Here is an 11,882-nt window from a genome sequence, read left to right as displayed (position 1 = left end):
CCTTTGTTTGCTTATACAATACAAACACTCGCTGGTAACAACAATTTGAGCAGCATTATCACAGAAAACATATGACATTATGACGGTTTCTTATTATACGTTTCTTTTGTGACGTCATTTTTATTGAGCCGATTTTGCAAATTCTTTTACGACTAGAAAGACACATTATTTGTGAGTGACATAGGCTATATTATATCGTCGTATTCTCACGGAAACGGGAACTACACGGGTGAAACCGCGGAGCATCAGCTATAATATAATGCTGTAGTTGACTAATTCTGTAAAATTCTTTACCCCAGACTACCGCAGTTTTAGAGGAAACAGACCAAAAACATTGATAAAAGTCGTGGTTACTGCGAAATAGACCCTGTATAACATTGTTTAATGTACAGTAGTAAATAATTATGTACTTTTTGATATGGTTAGTATTAGATCGAATAGCACTGGCAGAAAGTTTAGTTGTAGCGTAGCGAATGTGACAATCTATACAATTAATAAGAACAACTACTTCGCCGCGTCTGTGTGTTTGTCTGTCGCCACAAACCTCAAAATCACCGAACGTAATTTCCTGCAGCTTACACCAATAGAAAAAATAATTAATGTTGAAAATGTTGGCATTTGGTTTGACAAAATTAATTGAAATATGAGGAGTTAAAGTAACTTTCGGAATGTAACAGAAGAATATAACTGAAAAAGAAGTTACCATATTAAATATCTACAGAAAACTTTCTTCTATCTATCTTTTTTGTTTTTTTTTTTAAACTTTTATTATTATTTGTCTTTTTAATGCTATTTGCATTGAATAGACAAATAATATAACAAATAACAAACCAAATTGTCAAATCTTTCCTCTTTATAATATTAGTATACTCGTAGATGAGTCATTCCACAAACAAGTTTAAGATACTACATATCTTTCGTTTATATTTTTGCAGATATACCTAAATGTTATGTTTTCATTCTTACGCCACGGAGGCCGTCAAAAGTAGTATAAAAATCTAAAATGTAAATGAGCCTAAAAAGGGAATGAAAGCATATACTAATTTTGTCGAGGACGAAGTCGTGGGCTTTTGCTGCTGTGCTGTTATAGTGTGATGATCATAAACCGGCCCACAACAGAACTATAACAATTATTCATTTTGTTGACCTTTTTCGAAGTAAACAGATGACTGGCCCGCGGTAAATTAATGAATTGATACTTAGCTACGAACATTATTAGCGTTATAAATATTAAACTGAAGTAAACTTGAGAAACCTCGACACAAATATGGAAACATTGTACCTTTTATTAAATTCAACACAATATTTAAAATTATGAATTCATATTTAATAATAGATTTACATAATATTGAAATAAGTGATCAGCATAAATCTTTAGCTTTATTTTTAGGCCTATCTTAAAATAAATTAATGGAAGCGTTGTGAATTTTGTCTCTTAAAATCCGTACAAAAGTTTGAATCAGAATCAGTGAGTGCCCTGCATTATCAAAAGAAACGATGCTTTTCTTGAAGAACCTTTGCGTCGACGATAAGAGAAACATCTTTTGGATATGTCGACTTCAATTTTAGAAACGCCTTTATCTTCACTTTCCTTAATTTAATGTTGATGGCGTAATCTCTGCAGATACAGACTCGCTATTGTCAGCCGATGGACATCCACCACTGGACATAGGCCTTTCTCAAACTAGTGGCTATACACAACCCGCTTGATAGTTTGAGACAAAGCACGCTCTACTGCCATGTTTATTTCTGACGCCACAGCATTGCTGAAAGGCTTTATTGGCGGTGTGTTACAAGAGTTATGGACAGGGCCGCACTTAGTGCGACGTGTTCTTAGCGCGTGTAACGAGTAGGTATATTATAGGCAATAGATTTCCACTCACAATAAGGACCGCCCGCTTGGTCCCTCAATTATTATCTATATTCTATATACTTCTTAATATGATGACTTTGAATACCACATACAAACCTGTGTAAAAGTTGTCATAAGCTACTATGGTCTCCAGATGATTTTGATTTGATTTGATAAATAGCCGCCGTCGCCAGAGTTCGATTACCGAGCAGTACTAGTAATAAATGTTATTAATCTGTTTCAATGATAAACTTTTGCACACTTCCTTTTACATTAGCTCTGCGTTTTTAATAAATAAACTAAATACCAACCTCGGTATACATAAACCATGAAACTGAAAACATACTCGTATATATATAACAGTTTCTGAAGACGAGATAATGAAAAGTTACCGTCAGGCGGCGTCAAGGCGAGCGCCCAGTATATAACCGCGCCGCGCGCCGTCCGCTGCATCACTCGCTGCTCGCTCCTCCCACACAACATGAACACCGCCGTAAGTGTCGCGCCGAGCTGTCTGCCGCTGCCTCCACGCGTCCGTCGGCTCTAGCTCATCTCTCCTCCTCTCTGTTACAGATCGTCATCCTCGCCCTGGTGGCGTGCGCCTGCGCCGCCGACAGCAGCGAGAAGCGCGACAAGAGAGGCTTCAGCAGCGGCTGGAGCTCCGGCGGACTCGGCGGATACGGCGGATACAGCGGACTCGGCGGATACGGCGGACTCGGCGGATACGGCGGCGGCTACTCCGCGCCCGCCGCGCGCCTCGTCACCGTCAACAAGGTGGTGAACACGCAGCGCGTCGTGGACGTGCCGCAGGTGGTCAACGTGCGCAAGGTGGTCTCCGTGCCGCAGGTGGTGTCCGTCAACAAGCTGGTGGCGGCGCCCAGCGGCGGGTACTCCGCAGGCCTGGGCTACTCCGGGGGATACTCCGGCGGCTACTCCGGCGGCTACTCTGGCTACTCAGGCTCCTCCGGCCACGGCTACTCCGGCGCTGGCTACTCCGGCGCTGGCTACTCCAACGCCGGCTGGTGGTGAGCGCTGAGCTACCGAATGCCACTTCAAAGCATCTGTGATTCTGTTGTTCTTTTAAGTTTACTTTAGTTTCACCCTAAGACTTGTTATATTTAATTTCAAATACATTTTATTTTTTCTAACTACTTTTTTTAATTTCCTATTAAACTCCTCATAACTATTTTTAATGAAATTAGAAGGTGTTGAGTTAATTCAACATATCTTTGAAGCCTGGGAAGAGGTACGCAGGAGGAGTTTTTTGTGATTTGTCCAAGGCATTTGACTGTGTGCATCATGTAACATTTGTCAGGAAACTACATTACTACGGAAGTACTGATAAATCCCTAAACTTGCTGAGTTCGTATTTAATGAATAGAATTCTGAAAGTAGAGATCAATGTTAATAAGTCTATCGGGTCTGTTGTAAAAATGGGGGTTCCTCAAGGATCTGTACTAGGACTATTTCTTTTTCTCTTTTATATTTATGACCTTCCTTATCTTGAGAAGGATAATCATGAGATAGTTTTGTTTGTAAATGTCACATCACTTACGTTTAAAATTAATAGAGGAGAAATAAATTATAATGATGTAAACAATTCTCTCAAGCAAGTGGTACATTGGTTTGAAGCTAATAACTAAGTGCTCAATAAGAATAAACAAAATGCATTAAATTTACATTATCTTATGTCAAGCAAGTAAAAGCTACTTTACGCTTTTTGAAAGCGCTTAGTAACTAAACTTTATTGAAACATAAATTTTGAAAAATTTAAAAAAACTGTTCTATGAAGGTCGTAGCTAACTACAGCTGTGGGAGCCTTGCGGTGACATCACGAGCGCAAAAAACAGTTATTAAAAAAACATTTAAACAAACATAAAAGAAAATAAAATATAACCAAACAAACAATGTCTAAGAATATTAAATCAACTGTAATACAAGCCTGAGAAAATCATGAAGACCTCAAAAACATAACTACCTAGTTCTATTCAATGTAAGGAACGATGCTGCGTTATTCAATATTTCTTCAATTTAAGTTTTAAAATATTAAGTGATTTAACAGACTTTATTGGTGGTGGCAAATCGTTCCAACATTTTTCCAGCAAATTTAAAGCTTCCGTGAAGCAGAGTAGATGGGCGGAACGACTCTCTAAGGGCGTCTAGTCTGAGACTCGGTTCTCGGCTTAGAGGGCCGTTCCGAAAGGGTTTTTGGCCTGAATATATCAGTCCGGGCGCTCCTGAGATCGTGAGTGAGTTGAAAAGCCCAAGTCCGGGTGAGGTCAGATATAGGGTACCTTGTCTTCGCCGACAAAGACGCTGTGTAGCTTTTGTTTGTGTTGTCTGGGAAGCACAGTCGTTCGTTACGTCATCATCAGGATCTTAAACGTCGTTTTTTTGACATCTAGATGTACAATCATCTTTGGGAACAGGGGTGTAGTTGCAAGTCTCAAGCACTATTTGGTTGGGGTGAGTGGCGGCTCTCAAAATACGTTTTTAACAGATGTTTCATATATTGTGCTTTTATGGGGAGATATAGGTTTCTAGGTAGTTCAGTCGTTATTGCGCACAAACCACGGAGCGTCCGTGGCCTGGTGCATGAATCGGTTTTGAAGAGCCTGGAGGGGTTTTAGAGTCACCTGAGTCTTATGAACAGGTAAAGGAAGTCCGAGTGAGGAGTGTCGTGCAATTGCATGTCGATCTCGGCCACATCAATTTATTACGTAGGTATTCTGGTATCCCGTTATGCAATACGCCAAAGAGTAATATGGCTTGGTGTAACCTTCTTCGCCCTCCCATCCGCAGGATGTGGTGGAATGCTAAAGCAAAACCTCGCACATGCATTTTGCACACGTTGTATAATTCACAAAGTTGAATGCTTAGCTTAACACTGATATAAGGTCTCATTCTATTTAGCACTTACGATATAGACTGTTACGGATAGCCTAAATAACGTGAGCCTCTAAACGCAGAGAAGTGTCAAAAATAACACCTAAGAATTTATTACGTGCTTCATTAACTTTTAAATGTTACTGTAATACTAAGATTAAGCGGGTATTTTATTAATTATTAGATTTAGAGCCAAGAACCATATATTTTGAGTATATATTTAATGATGCAATCATCATTATCAACACATATTCGGCTTACTACTGAGCTCGAGTCTCCTTTCAGAATGAGAGGGATTAGGCCAATAGTCCACCACGCTGGCCCTATGCGGATTGGTAGACTTCACACGCAGAGAATTAAGAAAGTTCTCTGGTTTGCTGGTTTCCTTACGATGTTTTTCCTTCACCGTTTGAGACACGTCGTGATATTTAATTTCTAAAATACACACAACTGAAAAGTTGGAGGTGCATGCCCCGCCCGGACCGGATTCCAACCCACACCCTCCAGAATCGGAGAAAAAGGTCATATCCACTGGGCTATCACGATTCTGGCTATGATGCAATGATATATTCAATTTTCCGATTAGTGAATTAGAATGTTTTAACTTATTACAGTTTTAAGTTATTAAATGAATAAAAAATATTGATTATTTCTTCTTAAGCATGTTATCGACTTTGATCAACGACAGATTTCAGTTACCAATAAAACAGTTACATTTGGTTATGTCTCTTCAAGTTTCCAGCTAAACCGTGTCAAAATAAAATTATTTTATCAATAAAAGTTCATTTTTTATTTGTACGTTCACAATAAAACAATATCTAACCTAACCTAACCATTGGTTTCTGAGCTACTCAAGTTCCGGATCTTAGGAGTATGTACTCGTAAGTAGGTCTAGTTCACAATCTATCGACAGTTCATAATCTCGCGAGATAGATTACAAACTAACGGTATTTACAAATTTACGGTGACGTAGACATTTAATTAGGAATGAAATTAAAGTAATTAACGTTTGTCAGAAAATATAGTTTTTATTTAACAATAAATAAAGCAGTATGTACATTATATTACAGTTGGGAGGTCGGAAACTAAACTAAGAGTAGGAGTAGGGCGGGAGTGACTAGAGTGTGTGACGTCACCACCAGCCGGCGTTGGAGTAGCCAGCGCCGGAGTAGCCGTGGCCGGAGGAGCCTGAGTAGCCGGAGTAGCCGCCGGAGTAGCCGCCGGAGTATCCCCCGGAGTAGCCCAGGCCTGCGGAGTACCCGCCGCTGGGCGCCGCCACCAGCTTGTTGACGGACACCACCTGCGGCACGGAGACCACCTTGCGCACGTTGACCACCTGCGGCACGTCCACGACGCGCTGCGTGTTCACCACCTTGTTGACGGTGACGAGGCGCGCGGCGGGCGCGGAGTAGCCGCCGCCGTATCCGCCGAGTCCGCCGTATCCGCCGAGTCCGCTGTATCCGCCGTATCCGCCGAGTCCGCCGGAGCTCCAGCCGCTGCTGAAGCCTCTCTTGTCGCGCTTCTCGCTGCTGTCGGCGGCGCAGGCACACGCCACCAGGGCGAGGATGACGATCTGTAACAGAGAGGAGAGATGAGCTAGAGCCGACGGACGCGTGGAGGCAGCGGCAGACAGCTCGGCGCGACACTTACGGCGGTGTTCATGTTGTGTGGGAGGAGCGAGCGGCGAGTGATGCAACGGACGGCGCGCGGCGCGGTTATATACTGGGCGCTCGCCTTGACGCCGCACACCTCTGGCCACTCTTTACTAACTAGAATTAGTGAAGAATACAATAATACTAGTCAATCCCATACTTGAAGTCACTTCAATATCATTAGTGTGTGTAGCAAATATTTTTAGTAGTCGCCATAGTCAGTCATATTTAGTACATATGAGGATATTCTGACGTCAAAGATCGTCCGTACCCGCCCTCTATGATCAAGTAAAAACAAATTATCATACTCGAATACTAGCGGATGCACGAACCATTGCAACTCCATTTCTATTTCCATTTTCTTGATACTCAATTTACCAATTACCGTGAAATATTAATTAATTAATTAATTTGAATCACGTTATAATATTTTATATTCATCTTACGATTTACGCATAAATTTAAATAAATATGATTTTATAAATCTACAGTTTAGGCGGTAGTAGGAAAAAACTTACAAAAAACCATTTTTAAAATCCTTCGAGACCTTTCATTTGATGTGTCACAAGAAAATTCTTGAAAATTCTTTTTTTTGTATTTTCCACCTTACCCTCCAAAAGTGACCTCCACAAAAAGCTCATTTCTGTACTTTGTCCAACATTTTAGATTCAGTAGTTTCGGAGAAAAAGTCTATTTGTTTATATAACTTGAAAGCTATTTTTTTAATGCCAAAAAAAAAAATATATTTTTAACAAGACCGACACGATGAAGTTTGTAAAAGTTTTTTGTTCAACTTTCCATCTTACCCCCATAAGTGCTCCCCCATATTCAAATAGTTATTCACGATACATCCCTGTATTTGGGATACAAGAATTGATATGTGTAAATTTCAAAATTTCAATCGGGTAGCTCTAGTACATTCGGAGAAAACAGACAGACATTAAAATGTGCGCGAGTGATATTATAAGGGTTCCGTTTTTGTACTACGTTCGGAGCCCTTAAAACCGAAACAAAGACTTACCTTGAATTTCTTGAACTAAAAAGATTAGTGGATGAATTATTAGTGATTTTCTAAGTTTCAGAAAATATATTTTATTTTGAAATTGTGTCAGATTCATGTGGCTCTTTGTCAGCCGAATCATTGCCCACTGCATCGGTTGTCAATGTAGGCTTTGCAGCGGGCGCTGGCAGATGTTGATGTAAACCTCGAACTCAACGGTAAGAGCCGTCGGACTCATCTTAATACAGTCTCTCCCGAATAGCTGGAGGGAAATGGGAATATTGGTATAAATAGGTATGACAAATATACTTTTTAAATAAAAAGAAAAAATGATGCGTGGACCAACTCAAAGTGCTTTCTGATTTTGAATTCATCTCATAAAAATGTGTTATAGCCTGAACCAGAATGTGAACCCAGAACCGTCATGATCCGGAGTGGCTTACACAAAGAACTAACGAAGTGATTGTCCAAAGAGCATATACAATTATTGATTGTTCAATATAATCATCCAACAGTAATTACTACTGAACTTGAGCGGATAGCGCCTCGCGAACGAGGTTAGCATTCACGACGTCGGATGAGTCACCCGCCGCGCGCGGGGGAAGCCGCTACTCACTTTACACCGTATTGCGCATGCACTTAGCGCTGGCTATGGAACTGCTGAGTGGTATTAGACATAATAACTTAATTTGGGGGTTTTGGTAATATAAAATTTACCAGATAATAAAGCAAGTAAGGTATAATTTGTTTACTTAAAAAAGTAGGTACTTGGTTTTTAAAATAGGATTTTAAGATAAGCTGTTTCAATGTTAAGCTGTGATAAGAAAGAATTAAAATAACAGCTATCAGCTGCAATGAGTCCGGTGCTCTGGAGTAGGTGTACGCGGTACTGCAACTCATCAACATCGCACGCAGTACACCTGCAGCTCGCCCGGGGCTAGCGACACTTGGCCTCTGCAGACAAACCGTCACACGTACATCTCAGAGCAAGAGTACTTCGCCTCTCTATAATTGTTTTACACAAAGCCTCTATCATACTCGTAATATGCTAAAGGCAGCTATTCTCAGTAAATTTAAATTATAACACCTCTGGGACCACCACTGAGACTTCGCATGTAGTCGTCGTACCATCTCCTTGACAGTGTGTGTATTTGGTGCACGTTTAAGTCAATGGACACGAGATGTGCCAAGCTATATGCTTGGATGATCTGTTGGTCAATTGTGGGTGATTGAATTAAAAGTAAAGAAGTCCGCCGAAGAAACTACTAACGACAATTAACAAGCCGTAAAGCGAGCTGAAGTGCCACATGGGGGGGGGGGGCATATAGTTCAAAGAGCCGATGGACGTTAAGGAGTGGTCCACATCGCGTCACGCGGACGAAGTTGCGGCAAGAAGATAGTTTATTTATATATCACGTGTCTCAAACGGTGAAGGAAAACATCGTGAGGAAACCTGCATATCAAAGAATTTTCTTAATTCTCTGCGTGAAATCTGTCAACCTGCATTGGGCCAGCGTGATGGTTGGCATAAACCCTCTCATTCTGAGAAGAGACTCGAGCTCAGCAGTGAGCTGAATATATGTTGACAATGATGATGATGATAATATTAATTATCCGCCGCCCCGCGGTCTCTCCCGCGTACTTCTCATTTCCGTGAGACTACGGGTATAAAAAAATGCCCAATAAACTTACAAATATTTTTTGGTACAAAGGTTCACAAAGAATTTCCATCAATATTGGTTCAGTAGATCCAGAGATTACCTATTATTAGGACTAGGATTACCTATACCTTACAAAAACAGGAACTCTCTTATTGTATTCTTCTATACTAAACCTTATAATATTAGGATTAGTATAGGAGAATACAATAAAACTGACACTGATAATATTAATAAAAAAATAAAGACGGGACGATACGACAGTGCAGTGTGTGTATGTGTGTGTCAGTGAAAATGAGCCGTTTATTGACATTGTATTGGCTGACACTCGCGCGCCGCACACCGCGCCTGAAGCGGCCCTCGTCGAGGGGTTCCGTCGTGGACTGCCGAGCCAGAACTCTACATTATATATGTAATTATATACTCATTACACGCCTCCTTGCTCCACTGGTTAGAGGATGTCGTCGTGGAAGACGAGGTCTAAAGACCAGGCAGCTCATGCTGACCCGGTAATAAACTCTACAATTTTTCATACATTTTATTATAATTTAAACTTTTACTACCTGCATCTTTATCATTAAGGAATTCAAATAAACAATATAATGTTTTTCAACACATTGCTTAGTTTTTTGCGTTGGCAAGTCCATAAACACCTTGGGGATCTTGTTCTAGAAAAGTACAACCAACCCTATTAAATGTTTTACCTTTTTGAAGACGACAAACGGATTTATCTTACTTATGCCTGTTTCTAGTAAATCGGAGACTTTAAAAAACTTGATAATTTTATTATTATAGCTCAGCTCAAGGTTAACTACTAGAGAAAAGTGACAATAATAACTTTTAGTATGGCAAGCTTTTAAAAGTCGCGATTCGTGAGATTCGAGAGACCCCTAACAACTGGCTAGACCACCTCGATACGATTATTACACTGCGCTCCGACCGCTTGTAAAAATTAAAAAAACAAAGGTCACATCTCATTTTGGACTTAAAAGCTTTTTATTGGCTAGCAGGTACATATTAAAAAAATATTACTTTTTAAGTAAGTGGATACGCTGACAACTCGATCGATTACTTAATGTTTAATGCGGTTATTAATAATGTTATTTGATTCACTGGCGCTCTTGCTCAACATAAACGCGGCGTGAGAACGGTCAACGAATAATACTTATGTACATACGTATATATCTTATATCGTTTCTCAAGGACGTGACTCAAGTGTCTAATTTTTGCGACAGTCAATACGTTTGACTAATGACTTCGTACGAGTGAAATTCTTTGTTTTCACAAAGCTGCGGAACCATGTCTATTTTTCGGGATAAAAAGTATCCTTATACTGTACATAATCTCTTTTATATTCCAGTGAAAGTCACATTAAAATCGGTTCAGCCATTCCATAAATTAGTCCGGACAAACAGAAAGACAGATAGACTTTTTTGATAACCCTTGATTGTATCGTGTAAATTATATTGATTCAACACTATGCTCTTTTCTTGAGTCATGTATGAGACAGTGGATGATATGATGTCCTTCGTCATCCACTGTCTTTGACACTACAATTTTACTTATATGTATTGATAATTATCAACAACTAGTTGGCAACAAATTACAATTTGTTGCCAACTAGTTGTTACTGGCAGATAAATACAAAAAATAATAGATATCACGGATTTAAGAAGCGTTAGCTTTTAGCGTTTCTTCTGTGATGGATATAGTAGTTATACGACAGTGTTGAATTTATATCAAATTAGCTGACGCCGCGCGGTTTCACCCGCGTGGTTCCTTTACCGGTAGGAAAACTGGAATAATATATAAGCCTTCCTCGAAAAATTTGCTATCTAGCATTAAAAGAATTTCTCAAATCGGACCAGTAGTTCCTGAGATTAGCGCGTTCAATCATACAAACAAACAAACTCTTCAGCTTTATATATTAGTATAGATATATTTTTTTCTCGTAATAAATCAATAGAATAATTATGATGTCGAGTTCCGGTACTGGGAACTACAGTATTTTTTTGAAACTTTGATAATAAAAATAAATGAAGTATAGGTTGGCAAGCTCGTTGTTGACACTCCCATGATATGTGGGCGACGGGGGGAACGGACTGCGCGGGTGTGAAGTCGAACGCGTGGAGGCCAGTGGAAAGGACTGCGCGGGTATGACATCGTGCGAGCGGGGCATCGCTATCCCCCTCCCGGCCCACGCGGACCATCGGAAGTGTTACGAACGAATTTGTCAAGCTATAAGTCGATCGGTCTGATGGTGATACGTTGGCGTCGCTCGCCGTCGCATGCGGGTCAAGGCGCTGGACATAAATTGTCTCAAATATTTTAACTGTTCGTGTCGTCAGGTTTAATTTATGTTCATTTGAATAATGAATATTTTATAAATCACATTAAATTAGACAGATGGTTTAGTAATATTTGCTTTAATTATTTTTTCGAGTTGTTTTTTATAATAAATTTTTAGTGTTTTAGGGTCACGTATTTTGAAGTAAAACTTCTTTACGCGCGCTTGACTTGGGTGGTAAGCTGGTGAGTGCGTCACTCGAGAGTTGCGAGAAGTGTGATTGGGCGAGGCGAACGGACATTGAGAGGAAGATAGAAAGAGAGATAGTTGGTTTTCGTGTGTTACTAGGAGCAAGTAACAAGACAACAGCTTAAACAACTGTTGTAGGAGCAAGAGAGTGCGCGCGCCCATTTTCTTTCTCCCTTATCTCTCATATACATCATGCCTGTAGGTGGAGCTACAGAAGTTTAGTCATGTGGTCTAAAGCACTTGCGTTTTCTTTGAAACATACAGTAATTTAAACGGTAGACACATAGAAACAATTCAG

At 40.1% G+C, this 11,882-nt stretch overlaps 2 protein-coding genes across 2 annotated transcripts; one reads left to right on the top strand and one right to left on the bottom strand.

Moving 5' to 3' along the window:
• Nucleotides 1-2,191: 2,191 nt before the first annotated feature.
• On the top strand, nt 2,192-3,000 carry LOC128198837 (chorion class B protein B.L1-like). Its single transcript, XM_052886099.1, has 2 exons — nt 2,192-2,345; nt 2,426-3,000. The coding sequence occupies exons 1-2, from the start codon at nt 2,334-2,336 to the stop codon at nt 2,879-2,881; spliced, it is 468 nt and encodes a 155-aa protein (XP_052742059.1). The 5' UTR covers nt 2,192-2,333; the 3' UTR covers nt 2,882-3,000.
• A 2,746-nt stretch (nt 3,001-5,746) lies between these two features.
• LOC112056092 (chorion class B protein B.L1-like) lies at nt 5,747-6,546 on the bottom strand. Its single transcript, XM_024096436.2, has 2 exons — nt 6,389-6,546; nt 5,747-6,311 (listed from the first exon to the last, which is right to left on the bottom strand). The coding sequence occupies exons 1-2, from the start codon at nt 6,398-6,400 to the stop codon at nt 5,871-5,873; spliced, it is 453 nt and encodes a 150-aa protein (XP_023952204.2). The 5' UTR covers nt 6,401-6,546; the 3' UTR covers nt 5,747-5,870.
• Between the last annotated feature and the right edge of the window lie 5,336 nt (nt 6,547-11,882).

This window comes from Bicyclus anynana, chromosome 16, assembly GCF_947172395.1.
Source record: "Bicyclus anynana chromosome 16, ilBicAnyn1.1, whole genome shotgun sequence".
Classification (NCBI taxonomy): Eukaryota; Metazoa; Arthropoda; class Insecta; order Lepidoptera; family Nymphalidae; genus Bicyclus; species Bicyclus anynana.
The sequence above is the reverse complement of the archived record's forward strand: the minus strand, read 5'-3'. Positions and strand labels throughout refer to the sequence as shown.